The sequence below is a fragment of the Maylandia zebra genome, linkage group LG4, assembly GCF_041146795.1.
Source record: "Maylandia zebra isolate NMK-2024a linkage group LG4, Mzebra_GT3a, whole genome shotgun sequence".
NCBI lineage: Eukaryota > Metazoa > Chordata > Actinopteri > Cichliformes > Cichlidae > Maylandia > Maylandia zebra.
This window is the reverse complement of record NC_135170.1, coordinates 6,127,940-6,154,219: the sequence shown is the minus strand read 5'-3', so window position 1 is coordinate 6,154,219 and position 26,280 is coordinate 6,127,940. Positions and strand designations below refer to the sequence as shown.

Here is a 26,280-nt window from a genome sequence, read left to right as displayed (position 1 = left end):
ATGGTAGTCTGCCAAAAAAAGATGATTGCCTGTATTTAAACCGTTGTAAATGACTTGTTGGCCTATAAGCTCCCAAACATATCTGTCATTAATTATATTAAGTAATTTTCAGCCCAAAAAATCACACTAGTTACAAGGTAGAAGATGCAACCAGTTTTTTGCAAAAGCGACGCTACATCCTTTATTTATACAGGTAAAAAGTGCAATTGACCTTAAAAATCCACCTCAGGAAGAGGGAGAGTCAAGAGGGCAGTTATTAGACAACTATAAAATAACAGTTGTTTAAACATATTTTTAATTTACGTTATTTACGGATTCATATTAATTACTTGATTTTGATGTATCGTCGATTTTAATCTGGGCAGCGTTTTTCTTTACATTATTCTATACATACAGCAGTCGAACAAAGCACCGAGTCCAAATAACACAGAGAAACACATAGACCAATCAGGTAAATTGTAACACATCTTAGGAGATGCAGAAGTCCGAAGTAGCAAAGTCAAGGAAACAGAAGGGAGGAGTTGAAGCTCATAGTTTACATGGGACATGTAGTAAAGGAAGAAGAAAAGGGTAAACCAGCTGCATCTTTTCATTATTTTTATTTTAACTTAAAGATGACCATTTTTTATACTTTTGAATGTAACATTTATTTTAATTAAAACAAGAAATTAAGATTGCATTATTTTATTTTTACGCTACACCTTATTTCATTGTGGAAATTAATAATACACATTGGTGAACTAATGTGAGTTTGGCACTGATAGAAATTTTAGGCTACTTTGTTTTACAAGAAAAATGTTCGCCGCCCCCCCCACTACTAACTCTTTTACTCTACGTCCACACTTAAACGGGTATTTTTGAAAACGCCGCTGTTCGAACCTTTCGTCCACACGTAAACGGCATTTCGAATCACCGAAAACTGAGATTTTTTTTTTTAAACGCCGTTTTTAGCGTTTACGTGTGGACCGGGAATACAGAGTTCGTCATGCAACTCAAAGGTATGTGCCTTTTTTCACGTCACGCTGTGCGTCACGTTATTGTTTGCATGAGATGAATTGCAGAATGGCAGATAGAGACAAAATACTGTTAATCTGACTATCTACAGTTTTACACTCTATACACACGCAGTTACTGTCCCCCAATTTAGAAAGGCAGAGGCGTCACAGTGTAATTATTTTATGTGTAGTTGTTTTTTTCCTGTGTAATAATATTCAACATTGATATCAATACATTTCTCAAAAAAATGCCTCTGTGTGCAAAATGGATTCAAAAACAACTGTGGGATACTGTTAGTCCGTAATTTCGAGAGCACAGAGCATGCTCCCGACGAAAGGGAAACTAATTCTGTCGCAGAGACCTACCTGGCACTTGTGCAGGTGAAGCCAAAGGGAAGATAAGCTTCAGCATATTTACTAGCATTTGGCTTGGAAGGAAGTTGGTTTGGAAACATATTTGGCGATGCTTCATCTCCAGCTTTGCGTTTGTGTGGGAGCCCCGTCAAAAACCTGTCAATGATGCTAGCAGTGTCCAAGGGTTCTTTTTTTTCTCTTTCTTTTCGATCATCTTATATATATTCTCTTAATATGATGTCATCTAATCTATTTCTGGTTTTATCAAACAGCCACTGTGCCTTTAGAAGCAGTGACAAACCAGCAGGTGATATAAAACACATTATTTTATATACAGTCTGTGAAACGTGATGGTTCTGCTTCCTTATCCGTTCTGCCCACATTTAGCCTGTGAAGGTTCCTCAATCAATCAGGAAGGAATTTTGGAGGCTGTCTTTGTGCTCTTTTCCTTGTTGTCTTGTGTCTAACATGGGTACCTAAAAACAAAAAAAGTGATAATTAAACATGAACAATATCCAGCTCTCCATGTGGGTCTGAGTCTGGTTTAATCTCTTGATCCTATGCCCTTCTCTCTCTATCCTCTTCATTTTCTGCCTGCTCTCAGTTGTCTGAGTTCAGTAAAGGCTTAACACATAACAAAGCAAAAATCTGTAGGCCCAATAACATCACTGCAGCAGTGCAGCTTGTTATAATGACCTTGAATTCAGGGACTGTGCAGTCCTCCTGGTGAATGGATGCTGGGTATTTAACCTCTTGATTGCATAATGTGCTGAAATTGTTGTGCACAAACAAGAAGACAAAACATTTTAATCCTCATATATGCAAATATAAATTCCAACATTACACATTATTCAACATTTTGTGGCTTTTCTTCACTTATGCAGTGAATTATCGTTTATTCTGTAAAATAAAACACAGTCAACTTGACAGCACATTTACAGTGCTGTGCCAAAATGTTGGCTCACTTGTAATTTCTGAAGCTCACCAAAGCCTCATCAGAAATTGCACAGTAGAAATTAGTTACTGCTAGTTACAATAAATCAAGCATGCGTCTGCGTAGATACTATAAAATCGTAGACTGTATATAAAAATGGACACCTTTTTTGTGAACCCTCAAAATAAATGTTTTGCCATCACCATCTTGGTGTGTGTTGAAATCAGATGTGGTTATTTAGGGGCCGACCTAACTGAGGCATTACATCCTAGTAACCTAATGTTGTTGATCACATGATAAAGCTTAGTCCCCGTTGTCCTTTTTTGACTTTAAAACAGACTTTGATTGACAAAATCATGTTGTATTTTAAAAGAAACGACCATATGGGGAAAGTGTACTGAGAGCAAAGGGAGCTAAAGGCTTGTCTTATCCAGTCGTTAAGTCTGACGTCACTAGCCGTGTCTGCGCCTAAACTCCGCTGCAGGTCCATATATCAAACGATCACTATGGCATTACTGAGAGTTGAAAAACTGTCTAAAGTCTTTCATCTTTAATAAAATGATCAGCGTTCTGCTCTACCAGGTGTAACAATTGAGTTTAACATCCAGGCATCCATGAAAACGGAATTTATGACATTTAACGGAGTTAGAAGTTAGCAGGAAGTTAGCTCGCTAGCTTCTATCTAAATATAATATAGCATGTCCTGACTGCAGGGTTTTGGAAACAAATTAAAACGTACAGCTCTGTTATCACTTCCAACATAAATGAAGACAGAAAAGTAAACAGCAGTGACGTTTGTAGGGTTACTGAAGTTGGGCTAGCTGGTATATAATGATGTGCTACGTGACCGCTAGCAACACAGTAGTGATGGTAAATTTGATTCTTTTTACTGAATCTAGTGTTAATGAGTCACTCACCAAAGTGAATCGGGTGTTTTGAGTCATTTGATTCACTGAGTCAGTTGACCACAGAGTGCAAAAATTTTACATTTTCACTCAAACTTAATTTGTTTCCCTTTTCATGTAAATCCCACTGCTAACATGAATGATTAAAAAAAACAACTATTTTATAGAGAACAAAGAGCAAAAACATTTCTAAAATTAAGCAATTTCTTATCAAAATTGCTTAATAAACATTTATTTTGTTTATTTGTACTTTATTAGTATTTTCCTTAAGTGTGTCAAATATATATTTTCTCATCTAAATGTCCACTGCGCTGTGAGCCAGGGGGCGGTAATGCGCCTTAACATTGGTTGCCAACCAAGAAGAAGAAGAAGCTGTGAGCCAGGAGGGAGGGGGTGTGTCACTACCCGATCCGTACCGGAAACCCGATCGGTACCCCGCATGCGCGAAAGGTGTCTACTTCCGGTCGAAGCATTTTACGATAGTTACAGGTCAGAGTATCTGTTAAGATGTTAAGAATAACAAGTATCTCTTAACATGTTTCCGATAATGAAACATTTAATATAATGTAGACAAAAATAAAAAAATTAAAAGATAGTGACAGATCGAGACTCCCGATCCTTACTGCGCATGTGCAAAGTCAGACCGTACAAATCGGGTCTACCCGATCCGTACCGCGCATGTGCAGGGGTTTTCTTCTTCTTCTGTTCGTTTAATGGCAGTGTACTCCCCAGTGTACGAGGATACCGCCACCTGCTGACTGAGCGAATGAACCCTATTGTAAACTGAATTAGCGTCATTACAAATGTGTGTTAAATTTGATTTAGTGATAATCGAGTGTGTTTATGCTTGTCTGTGTGGAGAGGATTGTTGGAAAAGTGATGATAATGTCCGCTATCACTGTCAATTGCCAGTAAACACTTCATCTGGCTGCTGAATCTTCACGTGACATATTATAAAGTCTGTATTATTAACTCTGTCATTAGGCACCATTCTTCTTATTTTACGGCGCTGTTGTTCAATTGGGGAACGCTTTCTGTTGAGGAGAAAAGCAAAAATTTGTTGCGGATACGGATTATTCATTGTTTAAATGTCCTGGTAGTCGAAAAGGAGGCAGAGCTGCAGAGAAATGCTAGGAGCTAACTGGGCGCTAACCATATCATTCAAATATATTGAATGTCGCAATGTTGGCAAAGAGAGGAAGTGACGTAAGATTTGCGCATGCGGGGTACCGATCGGGTTTCCGGTACGGATCGGGTAGTGACAGGGTGAGTGAGTGATTCGTTTGCTCGCTCTATGATTCAACACAGGAGGGAGGGGGTTAGTGAGTCCTGAGTGATTCGTTCGCTCTTTGATTCAGCACAGGAGGGAGGGGGTTAGCGAGTCCTGAGTGATTCGCTTATGCTTACGATTCAGCACAGGAAGGGAGGGGGTGAGTAGCTCAAATGTGCTGTTAGCATGTTAGCAGCGCGATGCTACTGTGAACCGAGGAGATATTTTCTTGATGTGAGCTTCTACTCAGGGGTTTTTCTTCCAGTTCAGAGCAGAAATGCTTTTGTTACGAAACTGGCTGTTGTTTTTCCCTCCACAATTTTAATTATAAGCTAGATATATTTCTCCTAATGGAATTAGTTTGCTAACAGCAACAGGGATGAGTCAGTGAGTCAGTTGGGCTTGTGAATCATGATTCACGAGTCAGTAAAGTGATTCTCGATTATTGAACGATTCGTTCACGAATCGAACATCACTAGTGAGTAGCTCAAATGTGGTGTTAGCATGTTAGCAGCGCGATGCTACTGTGAACCGAGGAGCTATTTTCTTGATGTGAGCTTCTACTCAGGGGTTTTTCTTCCAGTTCAGAGCAGAAATGCTTTTGTTACGAAACTGGCTGTTGTTTCCCCCCCCACAATTTTAATTATAAGCTAGATATATTTCTACTAATGGAATTAGTTTGCTAACAGCAACAGGGGTGAGTCAGTTGGGCTTGTGAATCATGATTCACGAGTCAGTAAAGTGATTCTCGAGTATTGAACGATTCGTTCACGAATCGAACATCACTACGACACAGCTATGTTAGCATAATATAAACAAGCTAACTTTTTTTCCACTCGATAAAAGTTAATGTGAGTGTTCTCGGTGGTCAGGAACAAATGTAATCGCAAGGCAGGATGCTGTAAAAGGACCAAACTTCAGCCAGGAGGACAACTGAGATAATCCATCCACAATACGAGGTTAGTCGTTCATAAACTGCTGCATGGGCTGGGCTGTAGCTACATCCTAAGGTTTTAAAAACTGAGCTTAAATAAATGATTAGCGGTAATAAAAGCCGAGGGAGGTCAACAGTGATCACTGACTGTTTTAGGAGCTTTTTGAGATTAAATAGAAGAAAATACATAACATTAAAAATTTTAACAACACAAAAGCCATATTAAACGCAGACTACTTTAGACCCGGAAGTAGGATTCGCCACGCCATCACTTAACGACCGGATAGACTTTTTTACAATCTTAACTAGTTTTTATATCCACAGTATTTGGCCCCCTGCCGGTCATGAAAAAGAATGGCAGTTTAAGGAGCTTCCACAAAGGCTTGTCTTTTCAGAACTGTAAGCTGCATCTGTCTTGCAAGGCCCAGGAAATGAACCTTGTAGACCTCCAGAGTTTTCCTCTGTGATTTATGAGCCTTAAGTAAATTAACATGTTGTACTTCTCCTCTCTAATTTATCTAGTATAAGAATTAATGACTGCAACAATTTCTAGAAGTTCTTATCAGTTGTTATATTGATGCTAATAGGGGCTAAATTTGCAAGTAGTCACTAGCATTGCTAGCTAAAGAAGCTGTAGAAACAGCTGACTCTTTGTATTAAAGTAATAATTAATTAATAAATAGCCCAAGTGAATTTTCATAGTTAAATCTGCACTTATCCTTACTTGTGTGCTTCTTTACTTACTTAATAAAGAAACACACAAAAATATACACAGAGACACACACGCAATATTCTCAAAATGTTAAAAGTCTTTATATAATATTTAAGTCGGTAAAAGGGACAGATGGAGCGATGCCTAGGAAACCAGAGGGAGGGTGGACAGAGAGAGAAACACCATGACAAACATCAGACGAGTTCAGTGAGAGAGAGAAAGCGTTTGGCGATTGGAGAGGATTAGAGGATTATTATCGCAGCTGACTGCACTGGAAGGCTCCATCAGCATCATCGTTGTCCTGTCTTTGGTTCTCTCGCTCCTTCCTTCCTCTGCCTGTTGTCTCAGCATCATCCATCAAAGCCGAGGGCATGTACAAGTTGAGGAGCTAGCATGGATATATTTTGGCTCTTCAGCAGCAGAAGGGGTGAGTCAGGTATCCATTGTCAAAATAACTGATAAAAAATATCCCACTTGTTAAACTTTAACTTTATTGATCCTCTTTGTTTGCTGTCTTTATTTTCTTATTTTTTACCATGGAAAATGTTTTATTTTGGAGATTGTTTTTCCAGAAAACTACATGCTAACAAATAAAAAAAAAAATTGATACAGTAAAAAAATAGCAGTTTCATCAGACTGGCTGAATTCATTCATGATCTGATTATGCAGCTATATCTGGATGAGGCATGGAGAGACGAGATAAAGACGTATCCCTGTAGTCCTACAGCCTGTTAGGTAAAACTGTCCTTTGGAGATTTACAGAAAAAAAATGAAGAAAGTCATGTTTATCATGTCGTAGCTTTTCAGAACTTTTATGCTCATTGTTTTAATTTCTAAGCATACAAATTCAACTGTCATAAACTGTGCCTTCATTTGCAGGAGGCAGAATTGATATAATAAACTGTACAGTATACTGATGAGTACAGTGGAACAATTAACAGCTAATGATCCAAACATTTCTGTCAGGACAAGTAGGAACCCAAACAAACAAAAAACCAGATAAAACTTGTAAGTTTTTGTGTGCAACTTTACATTTTCTTCTCTTTTTTAAATTCACTCTGTTACAGTTCTCTTTTTTCTCGCCTCTATTCTTAAAGGTGTTTTATAAATATAGCTTACTACTTCCACAAAAGCCATAATTTCTTTGGTACTGTTTCCATGTGTGCATGTTATTCTGTCTTTAATAAAACCTGCGGATAGGGTGAAAGTGAACTCAGTGATTTATTGGCTGGAAAATTGGCAAAAAGCCTTAGAAACTATGATTCTTACAAGTTTGGTGTGAATTATCAACATATATAATATGTTATCGATATATAGTAAGTACTGTATAAAAATTTGAACTATCATGTCACATTTGACCTTTAAACTCCCCTTCAAGGTCAACAGACTGATCCTAACGCCAAAGCGATAATAATGATAATATAGAGCTTCTAAAACGATGTTTCCTACTGCCACTATATGAATTGACCACATACAGGCATATAGGGATACACAGGGATTCTCAATATCACATTATGGTTTGCGTCCATAACCTCTGACCCCACTTTGACATGTCACATCTGCCTTTTTTCCAAGTTGACCCCAAAATGTGTCACATGTTTAAAGAAAGCATTATCAGGTTATCAGTTACAAATGTACTAACTAGGCACTCTCAAGTTATTCATGTCCAGTTATTTACAAATCAGCACATATTATCTATTGATCCTACATAATGCTTATATATATAAAAAAACAATACAATTCCCTTAAAAGTAAATGCTGTCCAGACAGTGAGCTACCTTGGTGGAGGTTTGTGCTCTCGGAGTGCTTCTCCACGGCAGCCTGAGCTGATTACAGCATGAATAAGGGAGAACTGGATCAGGGGGGTTGTTTCATGAAGCTCACAGATATCTGTAAGCTTTATCAGTTAAAGAAAATGATTTTAAATTCATTTCTGGATTTAACAGCGAGCCAGTGAAGACTACACTATTATTAGTACTGAGTATAGTATTATATTCTGATATAGAAAATATATTCTGTTTCTTTCTATTGCCAGTTACTTTGGCTGCTTTGACATGGACTGCGAGGTTTGGGAAAAAGAACAGCAGAATTAAACTCCCGCCCTTCAGTGAGCTTTCTGCTTCTTAAAATCTCCTGACCCTCCTTCAGCTGTCCTGGGAAATATGAATCTTCTTTCCACAACACATCTCTTCTTCCTTCTTGCCATTTACTCCCCGCAGTCCCTTCTCCCATGTGTTCAGTGCTCAAAGTTGTGTCCACACAAGTGCATTTGTTATGAGCATGCTGACCTGGTGGACTGCCGCGACCGTGGGTTTGAGCACGTTCCCAGGGGTCTCCCGCACGGCACGTGGCTGCTGGAGCTAGGAAGAAACAATCTGAGTGTGATAGGCACTCAAGCCTTCAAAGGACTGTGGTCCTTACGGGTGCTGGTGCTCACCAACAGCCAGATAGAGGAAATCCAACCACAGGTAAGAACAAAGTGGTGGAAAAACTATTTATGCATCTGAAAATGTTGCACAATTACAGTTGTAAGGATAATACGAAGACGTATTTTAGAGATTTAATATGTAACTAAAGCAAATTATCACAAGCATGGAAAACACTCCAGGGTTGGGTTGGCTGCTCTCCGGTTACTCTGGCTTCCTCCCAACGGCCAAAGGCAAGTAAGTTAGCTTAACTGGAGATCCCAAATTGGCATTAGGTGTGAATGTGAGTGTGGGTGGTTGTCTGTGTCTAAGTGAAAGCTCTGAAACAGGCTGGTGCTGGTCCAGGATGTACGCTGCCTCTTTGCCTGTGACTGACTATCTGTCTGCAGCTCACAGATAGATAGAAAATAAATTGCAACTTTGTATTTGTATAGAAATCGACTTGTATATATAAAAAATAATACTTTATATTTAAAAAACACATTTACAGAAAATAACAGAAATGAGAGACATGGACTGCAAGGAAATGTGTTTACCACTACATCACTGCCAGTCACTGATATGTCATATAAAAACTGAATCTGTCACGGTCGCGCTGGCAGACCGTGGGGATGTGGGGAAATTAGAACCCAAAGGCAGGGCTCTTCGATGCAAAGCAGTGTGTTTATTTACAGTGAAGTAAACTGACACAGTGCATTCCCGACTCCGTGCTGTGTCCTCTTCCCAGAGTAGTGCCCAGTGTGTCTGCGCTCGGCAGTGTTCGAGCACCCCGTGCTCACTGCCCTCTCGACTCCACACACCACCTGAGAAATAACAAAAAGGCAGCTGTCAGAACACACCACAATTGCGGCAGACTAACCTTCTCTAACTGACAAAGAGACTAACGTGAAGTCACTCAATGATCCAGCGTTGAGAAGCACTCAGCCACACTGCTATGTAGCTCCCCTAACGATCCTTATCAGCTGCAGGTGTGTGTGTTACTCCTCCTCGGGTGTGGCCAGCCTCCCAACAGGACACACCCACTAGGCCTGGTGGTCCAGGAAAACCAGGACATCACACACACGCACACACATACACAATACAAAGGGAAACCAGGGGCACAAGCACCACACAAAATCATGGTACACACAGCAACAAATAAACAAGTTCAAAACTGCTCATGGACCCTCAGACCCATGTCCCTGACAGTAGGAAAGTTGAAACAGCACACCTAATTGATGCTTTTTGTCTTTGAATAGGCATTTTTCTCATTGTCCTTTCTGGAGAAACTGGATCTCAGTTGGAACAAATTAAAAACTCTCCCTGTGGACTTCTCATCCAGTCTGCCTGCTCTCAAAGAACTGCGACTGGAGCACAACATCTTGCATTATCTATCTGGATACAGGTACATGGCTATCTGTGGGTCATCAGAGTGCCGTGAAACTCCATCTCACTTTTCCATCAGCTTCCATATTTCTGTTTATCGTCTGGCTTAACAGGAATATGTTTAAAGTGATCCAAAAGACCAGGAGCTGTCTTAATAATAATAATGGACTGGATTTATATAGCGAATACAGTTACAGACAGTAGCATTCAGCACAGAGCTTCTCTCTGCCTGTCTCTCACAGTATCTTCTCACTGTCTCACGCTCTCGTTGTCTCTCTGCTGCCAGCCTGGAGTTTCTGGACAACATGGAAAAGCTGGACCTGAGTTATAACAAACTGGTGTCTGTTGGCCCCGGCGTGTTCAGAGGCCTCTCCCGGCTCAGACAACTCTATCTACACAACAACAAACTGACTGTGGTGCAGCATGGGAGCCTGGACATGCTGCCTGGACTGGAGGTGAACAGACTTTTTTTTAAATGGGTAAATAAACTGGTACCTCAAAGTTTTTTTTTGATTGTGGACTGTTGTAGATTTAGCCTCTAAAAAGTATAATAATGTAAATGAATCTTATTTCATGTCTTAATTCATCTGCACGTAAGACAGCTAGTGTTTTGGTACACTGAATAATGATAAGTTTGAAATTTATCATTAGTTATAAAGTATAAAGTACTATGATATCTCTACCTATTAATGCACACTTTAATGTGCTGCTTTGGAAGAATTGTCTAATTATTGTAAGAAGAAGTGGCTCAAAAACAGATCCCTGTGGCACACCATTTTCGATGACTTCATTATTCTGTATGTCTGCCTTTCTAATTAGTACCTGTTTGTCTGTCTTCCTAGGTACTCCAGCTGAGCAACAACAACATCTCTCAGATAGATACTGATGCCCTGGCACCTCTGTACAGCCTGGCTGTTCTTGATCTGGAGGGAAACAACCTGCATAACCTCAAATTTAAGACCTTCATCAGCCTTCATACAACAGCAACACACATACAGCTGTCAGGTCTGCAGAAATACTTTAATTCTATTTCATTCATTGTTCTCCATGTCAGAAACTGACGGAACAGACTGAAATATGTTTAAAACGTTTGGACTGATTATCATGCAATATAAAATAGATGATGTTGATCAACACCCCCTCTTCTACAATCAAGTTCTGACTCAACACTCTGACACACAATTTTAAGGTTTGCATTCTTTGTTTAATTGAACTCTGTATACCTGCCTTCCTTCTTTCCCTGCCAGGGAACCCTTGGAGCTGTGACTGTGAGCTGCATCGTGTTTTCAGTAAGATCCTACACGTCCGGCACCTCCACATTGACGACTACCGCAACGTGACATGCCAGGACCCTCCGCAGCTGATGGGGGCTTCGTTGGCCTGGGTAGACAGCCAACTCTGCGTGGCTGAGACCGCTACTGTACTCGTCATCACTGTCACTATGCTTGTCACCGTGGTGGCCGCTCTGGTGATGGCGGAAAGGAACAGGAAGAGGAACCGAGGGAAGAACTGGGACACCGAGTCACAGACGCAAACTCACAGCCCTCCATCCTGAGGCAAAATTAGTGAGAGGATAAGCAGATGTTTCTGGCTCCTCTGGTTACAAAAATGCTTTTAGCACACACTTCCTGACTGCTGCCACAAATGGATCGTACTTGATTTCTTTTTCCTTTCAAAAAGTGAAAAACAGAGTTGGAATTAAAACTGAAGAAGACCTGGAGTATCTGTTCAAATTTAATATTGCAGCTGTGATCTGCTGCTACCAGTGAACTGCTGTAAAAATGTGGTTCTTTCGATGAATTTTTAAGAACAACCATTGTCAGCAATGGGATTTTTCGCAATAAAAGCCATACTTTGGTAAAGACCAAAGGCCAATACACATAATGTGGAGTTTGAAGAGTAAAAAAATGTCTGACTTGTATTAACAGTTGCCGAGGTTTCATTCACCTGTAGTCTCTTGAAGTCACCAAATGTCAGATTGACTGTCTGCGGTCTCTTGTCACACATCACTGTGAATCGCTCCCTGTGTGGATACAGCTGAATGTTCACACATAATCTGACTTCTGTTGTGCTTTCTTTCTTTCCCTTTCACTGATCTCGTTTCCACCTATTTTATAATACCTACGCTAATTTGAGCTTTTCTTTAATCTCACGGGATCACCACAGCAGGCAGCTGTCGTAGATGTTTAATTTAGCAGGTTTTTACACCCTTTCTTATGCAACACCCAAGGGAAGTCTGTTCACTCACAAAACACATCTTTGCATGTCTGTAACTCATAATGTAAAATAGAAAATTGCAAATAAATTATTTAATATTTAATAGAAGGTTTCTTGAATATACTCTTTGTTCTTTGTAGTTTATCACCATAGAAGCCCCAGGAATGTCTGAACCTATTGATTGACAGTCAGACCGAGAGTCAGCAATAGAGATAGAGGGGGTCATGAGGACCATATGTGTCTGTACTCCACAGGGGATTAGTGCAGGACTGATGGAGGGAAAGAGAAGGACAAAGTCCCACAGAGGTCAAAGATGTCAAGATGATTACTGCTGATCTGCAATACAGTTATTAACTGTGAGTGTGTGTGTTGGAGGTATTAAACAGGCAGAGAAAGAGAGCCGTCTGGCCTCCAGCAGTAGACTGCCCTCCTTTCATCCATCTCTTCTTTAATTGTTGTGTTTTTCTGTCCTTTTGAAAAATCTTTTAGTAATGAAACTATTAGGACCAGTATTGGAAACTTTGTCACAGTTTCCAGCAAACAGGGTTGAAACCCAAACCTCACCTCTGATTAAAGCTGATCGTGGTACTGTGCCAAAAACAGAATGGTGGACAGATGGATGTCAGTCTTATTTCCAAGCAGAGTAGAGGTTGGGTTTGACTTGGCTTACAACTCGAGAAATACACATCAGATTATTGCAAAGAAGGATTAAAGTGTTCACCTTTGTTTTTTCTCAAAAAACAACAACTAATATGCGTAGAACTGATGGTGATCAGACGTCAGTCGTCTCCATGTACACAGACTAGTATTACTGGAGCCTGTTTTAGGAAAAGAAATGACACTGTGAAGCTATTGATGATTTAATATTTCTAAATTCTGCATTGTGTGATTATGCTCGCTCTGTCTGAGATGTCAGCATCATAAACTCAGGAATGCTGCTGCTCTTATGTGCGGTTAGTTAGTTTAACAAGATAAGAAGTGGGCCGAACACTGTTTGAAACATCAGATATCTGCTTGTTCTTTTTATTGAGAAACGTTAAAATGTTTTACATTTTGTTTATTCTCATTACCAAATAGATAATAGAAAACAGTTACTGAAAACAAATTCTTAGTGATATTGAAAATATATGTCAAACTGACACTGTGATAATGTCCCTAGTGTCGTTTCATCTTTAATTTTAGTAATATTTTCCAATATGTTTGCTAGGGTGCAGCTTTAATTTCAAAATGAGAAATTTGGGTTTAATAAGCAGCTAGCCCCACAGTTTGGTCTACTGATCCAGCACTGAGCTTATTGTTAGCCTCTGTGACTGTACAGCTCTCTACAAATATTCAGTGGACTTAGACTGATAATAATTGATAATAGTTATTAATAATATCGAGCAAGCTAAAGTGGAACCAGACCAGTTTGGAGTTAGCAGAACATGAATTTCTCCAGTTTAGGTACATGCTAACTGCTTGCACTTCAAACCAAGCGAATGTTTAGCTGCTAAGTGAGCAACAGCAATTTAGGTTTTCTGAATTATTCTTAACTGAACCGAGCCCAGGCATGTTTACTCTGTTTATTCTTTGAAACACTCAGATCATGACAAATGCACTGCAGTATTTTCCAAATTCCAAAGAAAAGAGCAGCTTTTTCACCCCACAAGATATAATTTTTCTAATTTGAATTCTTTTGAATAAGTAATGGAAGCTCTGCAGGAGCTGTCTAATGTCTGGTATATGGTGCTTTGTTTAGCTGTGTGGAGGGTTTTCAACAGTGCAGTGAATGGGGCACTATTTATAAAGTTTAGTTTCTCTTTATACAGCCATGGTTATCGACCAAACTGTCTGCTTACATACACATTATTCCAAATATCACCCCACCATCTAACCCCTGATGACAATTAAAAACACTGGTGACTGCCCGTGCTACCCCACAGCCTCCTTGTAGATGGACTCGTGTTGTTTTTCCTGCGCATTACTGCCACCTCTGATCAAGTCAAACTCCAAGAGTGTTATGTTAAAAATTGAATAAATAAAGAGTGAATATGCAGTTATTAGCCCATTTGCTGTAGACCTGTTGTTGGTAGAAAACCCTGCAAAAAAACCCAGGAGGAATAAAGACACAATGAGACAAAGTTACTTTCTTTATCAAACGTGTACACGGGTGAGCCGCTGAGAACAACTCACACCATGAACAGAGGCTTGGCATTTTTTATAGGCACAGATCACAGAGACCGTGAGAACAGGATAAGAAAATAATAAACAGATAAAATAAAACAACTCCATATATGGTGCTAGTCTAGTCAGCAGAGAGCTAGGAAAGATAAAACAATCTGAAACAATATGTCCTTGCTGGGAAAGTCTAAAAGGCACTTCTAAACTAATCTAAACACAGACAAAGGGCATCTTTGTACATTTAAAGAAGGTAAAGAAGCATAGAATCATTTTTCCTCTAACACCTGTAAAATCTAGAGCAATGAACTGATGAACCGACGTCATACAGTCAACCTCTCTTTGACTTTTAGGTAACAGGTTTTAAAGCTGGAACAATAGGGATTAGAGTGAGATTCACTCCACATCTGACTGACAGAAAGGACGTGGCAGAGTGAATTTTGGGAGCTAATGATGATGTTTTATCTGCTGGATGACAGCTGCATTTAAAATGACATTCTAGGTGAACAGGATGTTCCTAATGTTCACTTCAATTCAATTTTATTTATACAGCACAAAAATCACAAGACAAGTGTCTCAAGGTGCTTTATATTGTAAGGCAGACCCGACAATAATACATAGAATATTGTAGGGTCTGCCTACATTATTGGACTGAATGAAACAAAATCAATACTTAGAGATGGTTATGAGATCGTTCTTTGTTAAGAGTTGATCAGTTTGGAACTCTCTGTGGGAGGGAGTGGAATAGGCATTGCTGTACACATAGAGTTGCAGCAGTCGAGCAAAGGCATGATAGCTGTTTCCAGGTCCCTAAAATGTTGTGTTTGGTGTGATTTTGTTAAATTTCTGCTTCCATTGTATTTTTTATGGAAACACAATGAATACACTTTGTGCTCTTCCAGCATTTTTCTATTTGCTGGTGTTTTCCTAGGGTGCAGTGTGTTTAACAGTTCATATGATATATGAAGCTTAGTCATTTCCAGCTGTGCTCCACCCTCCTAGAAGCACATGTACAGTATGTTGTTGAGGATAACAGACTAATATGTATTAAAGAAAGTGACAAGTGGCTCAATGTCAGTGTAGGAGACCTAGGTACAGACACAAACCCAAAATCAATTGTCTTCTCTGGCATGCTGCTGGCAAGTGAGGGTGTGTCCATGATAGGAGTGAAGTATAGCTCGTGCCCTTCTGGGTAGCAACAAGCTGACCGGCTCTGCAACCCGGAGCATCACTCTGTCTCTGTTAGCCATCGCTCTGCAGCTCTGCTGGATCCTCCTGGATTAATTGCAACCGTGTGTGCATTTATTCTAGTGTAATTTTCTGGAGCTTGATAGCTTTTCTTCTTTAAGAAACATTTTAATATTTAAGATTCACTTTGTTCCTTCATCCCCAAATGTGCCAATAAAATCAATCATGTTCATTTTGAATCATTAAAACATTTGAAAAGTATTTGTGCTGATTTTTGTTTTATGTGTTAAACTTACCGTCTATAGTAGCCTTTAAGCTCTTGATGTAGTGGCATGGTTTGCCCAGCAGATGGAGACACTGATATAGTGCAGATGCATCCTATGCATGGCTGTACGATGTTATTCTTTAATTAAAAGACCAGCAGGCCTGGGTGTGTTACTCTCAGGAACACTAGCACTCTCTGATTAAGGTAAACATATTTATAATTTATTAATGTACAGCTTGTTTCATTTCCCATCAGTCACAGCTGATAGATGAACACAGCACTGAAGTTGTTCCTGAGTTGTTCCTACACTAAGCCCATCAACACTCCCTCAAAACTCTAAATGTATAACCTGAGCATGTTCATAAAAAGAGTGTTGAACTGTGATAAGTTTTGTAATTTTACTATCACATCTGTTACTCTTCTGACAGATAAAACACATACACAATAATAATTATTTTATTACAAAGCACTTTGGTGGCCAGTAAGAGTAAAAATAGCACAAAGTGAATACCATCCCAGTGTCATACTTAAACTACAATCATATTTAAACTGGAAAAGCACCTCAGAGTGTGAATTCTTAAAGGACATTTTAATGTATTATTTTAATATCTTCCAGCAGATGCAGGAGGTGGCTATTGGTAAAGAATAGGCAGCGTGTTTGAGTTCAGTCTTTCTCACGCAGTCTAAAAATGAGAGCAATTATCAGGCGATAGAGGCAGATCCCAGTTTTAATGGTAAATATACTTTAACAAAGTTAGATTTGATCTCACTTTCAGATAGAGACTGCTGTTATATGAAGGATGTGACGTGTGGGGAGAATAAAATAGACTAGTTAACATATCCCCATGAAACACTCCTTCATCTGATAATGCAGACTAAGGGGAAATATGAGGTTGTTCTTTATTGAATTAAATGAGCTGTTTTTTTCCAGCCCTGGGCTGAGTTGGATTAACAAAAGAAAGTGGATGGACAGATGTTAGCTTTATGTACTAATAAGAAGTCAAGCCCCCCAAAACGATTTATTATATTATAGTTTTATTATAATCATTGTAGTTTATTGTTACCTTCTTGTTATGTAATGCTGTTGTGAGCATTAAAGGATTACGGTCAGTACTCTTAACTCTGAAGCAGAACTCTCAGCTTTAGGAGATCAAAACTCTGTTGTGATATAAACATCCTCTGATTAGGAAAAAGGAAATGAGCACTTTATTGTGTTTGATAGTTCTGATGACCTCAAACTCTAAATAAAAGGCTGCAGTAATGCGTATGCACACAGAGCAGCTGCTGTCTCCCAGCGTAGCTTCAGTTGACACAGTTAGTGTGCTTGGTGCAGCGCTGCAGAGTGGGGAGCTGGTGCACAGGTGCGTGTTAATGCTTGTGAAGGTTGCGGTGAAGCGGAAGTCTGCACCTCTGAAGCTTCTCAGCAATCTGCCGCTCACTCGTCTCACTCTGTGACCACATCCTGTGCTCTGCTGTTGCTCTCAACGCCTCCGTAAGCTGTCATGACCTGGTTTGTTCCTCACAAAACAACAGCTTCAACCTCCGTCTCTGGAGAGAGGAGAGTATTGATTTCCTGTTCCTACGAGCTGTGGTTGACTCACATTTTACACACATACTTCAATATGTATAGCCCTCCACCTACTGTGAAAAAAACACAGCTTTACTCACTGAGAATGGAAAAAGTGAATCTTGAACAGGTTTTACAGATAGGGGAACATGTCACAGTAAAAATGGCCCAATGTTTTTGAGTTGGAGTTCATAGAAAATGGAAAATATAAGGGTGAGTTCTCAGAAACCCAACAGATAACAGGCTGCTAAAAATAGCTCCCTGCTAGCCATGCAGTGTAGTGAAGGCTCAGACATAAATGAATAATACCTGAAACTGCACCTGATGAGTAACTGTATGTTGTACTGTCAGGTAGAACTGCCTCAGACTCATATATGAAAGAAATAAACAGTTGTGTGTTTAAGGAGTACTTTTATTAAGAAGCAAACTGAGCACAAAGCACTTACACAAACTAACAGAATAATAACTAATAACAGCACAGGATGTCCACTTATTTATATACTAAATGGAAGAAAGTCAAATGGAAAGCAAAGCTTTAGGATACTGTGAATGTTTTTGTTTTCACAGAAAGCAGCTCAGTCGTTCAGCTCAGCTCTCATTTCTCTGGTTTTCTTGAAAACCCCTGTGAAGACAGGAAACACGTTTTCAGTTTACAGAGTCGCTCTTTAAACAAAGGTTTAAATGTAAAGCCTCATGTCTTCAGTGAGTCTTCACTAAACAAACTGACTATAAAGAAGGCAAGCTTCACCTTCCTACTAATTTTTAATTATCAATCAAGCACAAAGAAATTCAGAAATGACGTGGATGTAAAGCAGTTTTCTTGGATACACTAAATGATAACTATAAGAAATCCTTTTCAGAGCTTCTGTGGTAATAATGAGCACTTTGTCAGAGTTTTTACATATATATTACCACCGGTGCTGAGATTACTGAGAAAATATTATTACACTAATTTTAAAAGTGATTGATTGAGATATTTAATGAAAAATACTGCTGGGGTGACTGAAATATTGTCATGGAGAATCTATAAATCTATAAACTTTAAACAACATCAACAACAAAACCCCTTCCTTGTTATTTTAAATGATACCTTTATATTCATTAGTTTTAGCTCATTAGCTTTTAAAATGTTTTCAATAGGTTTTAATTGTTGAGTGATAGTTGCTGAGAAAAAAGACATATTCAAGATAAACAGGCTAACTGATGTTTTTCTTAGCTGCTAATTTTTACGGCGGTCTAACAAATCGATCCTGCATTACATTTAGATTCAGTTTCAGACAGGTTCCTTTGGAGGAAGAAGCACGTGGTGCTGTTAAATGATTGTTTTGTATTGAGATATGTTTCATATAACGACCACTGCTCGTGGCACAAACAGGAGCTGGATCGTTTTGGACCAACCTGAAGTTTCCACACCAGGATGATCACAAAGAGTCCGTAGATGCTGCTCTTGATGATCAAAACCAGATATGACAGCTTGGCATTGTGGGTGGTCTTCAGATACTTGTCTGCACAAAATTGTAAGATTTGTATTATTTTCCCAGCTCAGTATAGAGCAGACACACTGGGTTATTGTTATTAATAATATTATTAATAATATTTACTTCTTATTGCTGCAGCTCCTGGATCTAAGAAAAAGAAAAACGATTTCTTTCAGTGAAATCAAGTCAAACTATTTCAGATGATTTTGACACATTTAAAGATTGTAAATGAACGTACTTCGAATGCCTGCGACCCAGCCTACACGAGAAACCGTCTGTTCCCCATCAAAGAAGTCGACGGTGCAGGTGAAATTCTTGCCTGGTTTGAACCACTGTGAAAATAAGACTCTCAGCCTGCTTGTGATGCGGTAGTGGGTACCATTCCAGTGGGCAGAGTGATCGGTGGCGATGCCATCTTTGACGTCCACCCCATCAATCTGCCAGGACACATTCACATGGTCCGGGTAGAAATCAGAGGCCACACACAGCAAGGTCTTCTTGTTTTTCTTGTGTTTTTCATTTTGACACTCCTTTGTTGAAGGTTTAAACACTTTCACCTTTGGTGGCTCAACTGTTCTATTTGGTGCTGTGGGACAAAGAGAATCGAATCATTAGAATGCAAACAGTCTCATTATTCCCATTTTGAATACCCAAAGATAAAAAAAGTAACACTTGTAAAAAAAACCCTGCTTCATCATTTTCTTTTGGATTTTTGGATCTTTTGGAAAAACAGCAGGTGATTACTGGGTAAAAAGAAAGTAAAATGAAATAAATAATGGCGTAAGGTGTTAATATGTGAGCTTCTGAGGCCACATCTCTTTTTTTCTTTTTTTCTTTTTTCCAAAATGCTGCTTTTGCAACATATATCTTAGATATAGAAGACATTTGAAATAAATTTCATGGCACATTGTTTTAAATCCACAGCAACATGTTTATAACTTTGTGATTCTGTCTACACCCAAATATGAAAAACGACATTCAAACTTTGCTCTTTTTACAGCCCTAAACGTACATTAGAACTTCTCAGAGGTTCTCGGCAGTGGAAGAAAAAACATGCATAAGGTTTCTTACCCAAAACTGTCAGTTTGGTGCCAGTACCAAAGTAAGCAGGGTTGTAGTTTGCCACACTGATATGCAGCGTAGTAAAAATTGTTTGTGCTATCAACAGCTGGAAACGATCTTTTTTTTCTCTTTATGAAAAATTCTAATTTCTCCAAATTTACTCTTCATAACAAAACCTAATTAGACAGATTTTAGATTTTAGACAAAGTCAGGAACCTTAAATGATGCTACAGTAACTCAACTTACTTACAGTTAGGTTTTAATTTATGGACTATTGCATGATAAAATAAATTTGTGCCTGTTAAAATGTTCTATTTTTGCACCTTACCTGAAACTGTGAGTTTAGTTCCCAAAGTGAGCCTCGGACTGGGAATACGCAGTCGCTCACAGAGCTGATCAGAACTCCATATAGCCACAGATAATCTGGGCATAGAGCCAATTCTTTTATAGCTGCAGCACTTTGCTGAAGACTAATCAGCACTGACACAAGACTAACTTTGTGCTTTAATAGCTTTCACTTTTTAAAAACAGCTTGAATATGTTTATGGCTGATTAATAAAACCACCCAAAAAGTGAAGCACACTTATCACACATTATTTCTATCATATTAAGACGTGCAGTTTGAGTCTTCGCTGCAGATTATCTTACCTAAGACGGTCAGTTTAGTTCCAGCGCCGAAATAAGCCTCGCTGAATGAACACAGAGCTCTCAGACTGTTACAAAAACCTCTTCCTTGTCTCTTGGGGCTCCTCTTTGCAATTTATCAAGCTTTGTCATAGTTTCAGACATTGAGCGTTTCATAGAGATCGACAGTAGTCGACAGCTAGAGTCTGCTAAGGATCGCCCTTGAAACGGCAGCAACAGGACACATTTTTATATAGATATATATATATCTATATAAATATAGTGAGTTTTATGGCTATTATTGCATCGCTCATTACCTGAAGGTGTCATTCAGGCTTTTGGGTATTTTGCCATCAGATGAAAAACAACCATTAAATGATATTCTGATTTATATTCTAGTTCTTTCACTTTATTTCTTAACTGAAACAGTCAACCTGGTGCCTCCATCGAAAAAAGCCTCAAAAACAAAACCACCAGCACAGTAAACTGAACTTTACTCCAATCACCTTAAACATGCCGGATTTGCTTTCTTTTGTACACACAGGCTAATATCCAAATACTTTCCAACATCTACACATTTGTAACGCTTCCAAAGGGACGAGCGGACGTTTTACTCACCGAGAACGGTCAGTTTTCTGCCTGCACCAAAATAGGCTTTGTAAGTAGCACTGTGGACCAGCTTAATATCAAATAGCACGGAGCTGGACCAGTAATAAACAGGACCACATTTTTGTAGGTCACTGCTTCAGCCATAGTCTAAACATTGCAAAGGTGTTTTTTTTCTCAATGAACAGAAAGTGTGAGGGCCCCAACTTACCGAGAACAGTTAGTCTAGTTCCACTTCCAAAGCAGGCTTCAGCTCCAGTGTCACATTGAACGCATCCTTTGTGAAAAAGTAACCAAACAGTCCAGAGCAGGCACTTGAAATGAGACTAAATTCCCACTAAACACTTGGAATTTTAGCAAAGGACATGTTAATCCCACCAACTGAGTTTTAGTTAAAAAAAAAGATGAGTGAAATAAACTCAGAAGCTGCACTGTGTTTAAAATTTTATTGAATTCTAAACAAATTCCCTCACTAATCATATTTCTGTGCAGTAAGAGCAGGGCTACCTGCACTTTTTAAAATACTGCTCATTTTATGCTTGTCAGATGTTGAAAATAATCTGCAGAGCTCCTCGCTGTGCATTTTAAATGCAGGAGGTTTTTGTACGGCGGCTCTATTGGTTTGTATCACCGTGCCCCCCCTGTCCCCACAGTGAAAAAGCACTAGACAAAAACCTGACTTCACTTTGCTGCTGTCTTTCCTCCCCCCACCCAGCATCTCCATATCTCAGCCTCCATCTTTCTCTGTTGGTGGATGAGAGCAGCTGTGCAGGCTGCCTGGAGGCCTGAGGTGAGCATGAATGCTGCTATTTCTGTGACTGCTAAGAAAAGACGCACAAAGAAAACGAAGCCTGTGTTTCTATATACAGTAGCTGCACGGTGACGTCTTCTCTGGTCACACCTCTTTATTTCCGCCCAGTCAGTATAAAACTGGAGGAAATCAGCAGTTCCACATCATCATTGTGATAATGTTTCCCAAATTACAGTGATTAAACCTATGGTTTGACACCCCTACAAGGCTTTTAGATGAATAAAAAGGAAAGCGAGTATATGATCAAACTTATCAGATATGAAGGGAAACCCTTTCAAAGTCAATCGCAGTCAAGACAACATTTTGTTTGCTTTCTTTTCAGATTGTTCATCCTGACAGAATTACACACACTGCTGTGGAGGCTCAAATTATTCACTTTACTGTTTTCTAACCACAACTAAACTTTTAGATGGAAAATAAAAACATATCAAACACATTAATACTGATGTTACTACTAGTGCCACAATCCTAAAAGGAAAAAAAGGGGGAAAAAAAGGTCTTATGTGATTTTGTAATCAAAAAATATAAACGTAAACGCGACATGAGAAATAAAGTTGTGGGACAACTGATAAAACATTTGTTGTTCTTTCTTAAAGAATTTTAACAGTGATGCAGTTGGACCTCAGATCATGCTTAAGCACAAAGTTAAATCAGTCTGGTATAACTTTAGACATAAATATAATCTGAGATCGGCTCATTGAAGGGTCATCATCAGCATGATTTTTCAGACATATGTAACCCCAACTTCAGCCAGCAGAGGTCAGGCTGTGATCAACTTGTTCTTAAACAAAACAACTGTGTGCTCAGACAGCAAACACTTAAAGAATAAGAGAAAAAGAAACGCAGAATAGCAAAATGCAAGATATGTGGATGCTGAGAAGCTACACTGTACGGGACACTGCTCCCTCTGTTATAGCACCTGTGTACTTATCTAACTGATCAGCTTTGTGGTACTGCAGACACGTCAGCGAACTGAAACAGATACGTTTTTATGACTTCATGGATCAGCGACTGCTCCTCTGCTGCTGATCAAGTTTTGCTTCAGCTAAATTTTTCTAGAAAAAGCTCTATGTGGTAAAACCAGAGAACATAGTCCAAGCAGCTTGTACTTTTGGATTACCCCACCATGTCAGAAATCTAAAAACCGCAGAGCAAACTAAAGCTGATAAACAGATAGCTTGTGACCTTCGATTTGGAAGGCAGCGTGTGGCAACTAGAATATCAATCATGCTCAAAGAGAGACGAGAAGGATCAGAGATTATTTTCACACTTTAGTAATTTTTGATAAACTGGAAATGTAAGTGAAAATATTAGCTAATGTCCCATTTCAGCGTTTTTAATCACGTATTGGTTTATTCATATTGTGAAATGTCTGTCTGTACTGTGCTGAGGTTTGCAGTCAATTACTATGTTGGACTGCAGCAGAGCAGGCTAAGGCTACCTTAGCCCCACCTAACATCAGTTTAAATGCTGATTTGATTCATTCACTAAATAAGACCTTTGCACTAGTTCTATAGTGTCAAGAGGTGAAAGGTTAGGCATGATGGCTCGGGATGTCTAAATCCAAGACGTAGTTTGGTATCAGCAGAGAAAGCCGGCTGATCTCTATGCAAAGAAAAATCTACCACAGAAGAATGAATTGTGACTGAGGGTTCCCCCTTGCTAATTTCCACTTTAACCCATAATTGTCTTAATGTACACAATTGCACGTATAGTATAAAGTACTTATTTTATCATAGTATACACAAGCAGGAAGATCATTTCAAAATTGGAGAATTACTGTGAGGTGTAACAGGTATAATTTATACACAAGGACATCATCTACCAGGGTTTCAGTGATATTTCAACTGAGGAGCTGAGCGATTCCTGAGTGGCAGTGAGGGGATGCTGTCATTTTCTATTTCATTTCAACTTCAACTGGTATGCAAACACTGCTGCAGGGACTTTTTCCACACTGTGGAATTGTTTTTAGGCAGACTAGAGCAAATGTAACATTTCAGTCACGAGATGGTCAGCTACTGTAATCCGATTACTTTTTTCAAGTAACGAGTAAAGCAAGGGATTACTATTGCAAAAAAGCAATTAGATTATTGTTACTTTCCCGTAAGCTCGCAGTGTTACTGCGTTACTAAACTGTGATTTTGTTTTTGAGAGTGTCTCATGACATTGACGTATGAGGCAGCAACAGACGTGTGCAGATTAACAATGAACAATATGGAGTGCGGGAGAGAGTACGACCATGCAGCGTTTAAAGCTTGGAAGTACTGACATTACTTTGAGTTTGATTCTGTAAAAGTGGCAAAAACATTAGCGTCCGCTGTTACTCTGAGTGGGAAGAAAACTTCTTTCTTGAAAAATTAAACTTCAAATCTGAGTACGCACCAAGCACGCTACCACGGGAATGTGAAATTCACAGAGAAACCCCCGCTGTGATGACCGCTGCTGCACCGGCAAACCTCCATCCGCCCCGCTCCTGCTAGGTGAAAATTAGATTTAAGAGCGACAGGACTCAGAGCTGCTGAGTCTTTGATTTTATTTATTTTCTGCTGTGTTTTACTTGCATCTATTTGAAAGAGGGAGTGTAAACACAAAAACATTATCTTATTTTATATGCTGAAATATGCAGAAAATAGGTTTAAATGTTAAATAATTTCTGCAAGTCAAAGACAGCTGCATATAATTAAATTTTTGTTTAATGCAATGTGCATAAAATTAAAAGATTAAAACTCATAAAACAATTTTAAAAAAGATGTTTTCATTTGATTCAATTTTATATGGATTATGCAGGAAAAAAATAGATTTGGGCTGAAAGGTCTGTTGTTTTATTACATATTCAGGTTGCGTATCATGTTTTTAAAAAGTAACTAAGTAATAAGGTAAGTAATTACTTTTGAAAACAAGTAATCAGAAAAGTAACATATTCTCTTGGAGAGGTAATCAGTAACGAATTACTTTTTTAAAGTAACTTGCCCAACACTGGTCACCAGTCTTTGTTAGGCCTCCCTCCTGTTATTTTGTCTTTGTGCTGCTGTTATTTTTTATTTTTTTAAACTTGTGCTTGATTTTTACTTTCAGTTTCGTGTTTGTGCAGCGCCTTTTATGACTTTTGATATCACTGAATGTGTTTTGTCATGTGACTACCTGCAGGTCTGCCTTGGATTTTTGTCTGTGACTGTTTCAGGTTCTGTCATGGTTCGGCTGTGTACAGGCAGGAGAAGGACCCAAACGCAAAACTCACGACAACGAAATTAAACTCAAAAAGCTGCTTTATTGCAGAATGGCGTGGAAAACTAAACTGGGACATGGATGACTAACACACATGGAAACACAGCCATGAGGGAGACTACGACACTGACAAAGAGAAACACAGGGCTCAAATACACAGAGGGATAAGGAGGGAACAAGACACAGAAGGAGAGCACAGCTGGGAGTAATCAGGCCGGACGAGACAAGGGAAGCAAAACTAGAAATACTGACATGAGACACGGACCTTCAAAGTAAAACAGGAAACACACTGACTGAACTCTAGACATGCAAACTTAACAGCAACTGGGGAGACAGAACATAGGAACCTGAAACATGGCACAAGAACGTCACAGTAGACACAACATGGAACACAGGGAAGCCATATTACAAAGCCAAAGAACTAAACCTATGATAACCATAACTGAGACCTAGGGAAACAAGAAACAGTACAAAGGACTCAAAACATAAACCATAATATAAAAACACAAGATCTCTTCAAAATAAAATAGGTAACATAATGAGACGCAGACATGACAACCAGAACTTGACAACGTAAGACACAGACATGAAACATATGAAGAGCAGGGGAGACTTAACATGGGTTGGAAACACAAGGGGGAACTAATAAGCAAATGAACATAGGAGACCTAATGAGCTTAAACATACTTTAAACATCAAAATGAACTAAAACTCAAAACACTGGGTCATAAGACCCAGGATCGTGACAGGTTCATATTTATATTTAGTGCTGTAAATATAGCAGGGTTTTGAGGCATTTTAATGCAAACATAATATGCACAAAAATGGCCTTATGTAATGTATAACGCTTGATTCATTTCAATGTGTAACAAAATATATGAACAAAACTTTTCACAACAGTACATTTAGAGAAAAAATAGTAAAATGATTAAAACAACAGTAAAAAAAATTGGATTACAATTTTCTACAAATTACATAAATAAATAAACAAAATTTCAGTCTCATAACAAACAGGATGCTGAAATAATCTATGTATCTTAATCAGGACAGAAAAATTATAGATAAACTGGAAATCTGAATCATGTTACCTTCAAATTGTAACAAATTCAAGAGCCTTATTTTCTATTCTGTCACGGTTCTGGGTCCGTTGGACCCAGTATTTTGAGTTCATTATGTTTTGGTACT

General features: G+C 38.9%; 2 protein-coding genes across 9 annotated transcripts in view; one reads left to right on the top strand and one right to left on the bottom strand.

Annotated features, from left to right (window-relative positions):
• Nucleotides 1-931: 931 nt before the first annotated feature.
• On the top strand, nucleotides 932-14,151 carry LOC101477456 (uncharacterized). Of its 8 annotated transcripts, XM_012925096.2 has the most exons (9): nucleotides 4,635-5,417; nucleotides 6,221-6,531; nucleotides 6,774-6,839; nucleotides 6,984-7,112; nucleotides 8,140-8,572; nucleotides 9,769-9,914; nucleotides 10,182-10,374; nucleotides 10,738-10,900; nucleotides 11,143-14,151. In XM_012925096.2, the coding sequence occupies exons 5-9, from the start codon at nucleotides 8,267-8,269 to the stop codon at nucleotides 11,448-11,450; spliced, it is 1,116 nt and encodes a 371-aa protein (XP_012780550.1). In that variant the 5' UTR covers nucleotides 4,635-5,417; nucleotides 6,221-6,531; nucleotides 6,774-6,839; nucleotides 6,984-7,112; nucleotides 8,140-8,266; the 3' UTR covers nucleotides 11,451-14,151. The 8 variants fall into 8 exon arrangements, with proteins under 8 accessions (XP_012780554.1, XP_076739025.1, XP_012780551.1 ...); XM_076882910.1 differs by lacking the exons at nucleotides 6,774-6,839; nucleotides 6,984-7,112 and adding an exon at nucleotides 4,472-4,618 and having other exon boundaries at nucleotides 5,331-5,417; XM_076882911.1 differs by lacking the exon at nucleotides 6,984-7,112.
• Nucleotides 14,152-17,680: 3,529 nt separating this feature from the next.
• Nucleotides 17,681-26,280, bottom strand: part of LOC101476884 (immunoglobulin lambda-1 light chain) — a 53,074-nt gene continuing 44,474 nt past the window's right edge. The window contains exons 4-8 of the mRNA XM_076882909.1: nucleotides 20,463-20,518; nucleotides 19,006-19,338; nucleotides 18,891-18,914; nucleotides 18,688-18,794; nucleotides 17,681-17,911 (exon numbers count right to left, since the gene is read on the bottom strand). Of these exons, the coding sequence (XP_076739024.1) occupies nucleotides 17,885-17,911; nucleotides 18,688-18,794; nucleotides 18,891-18,914; nucleotides 19,006-19,338; nucleotides 20,463-20,518 (547 nt within the window). The 3' untranslated portion in view covers nucleotides 17,681-17,884. The remainder of the gene's footprint in view (nucleotides 17,912-18,687; nucleotides 18,795-18,890; nucleotides 18,915-19,005; nucleotides 19,339-20,462; nucleotides 20,519-26,280) is intronic.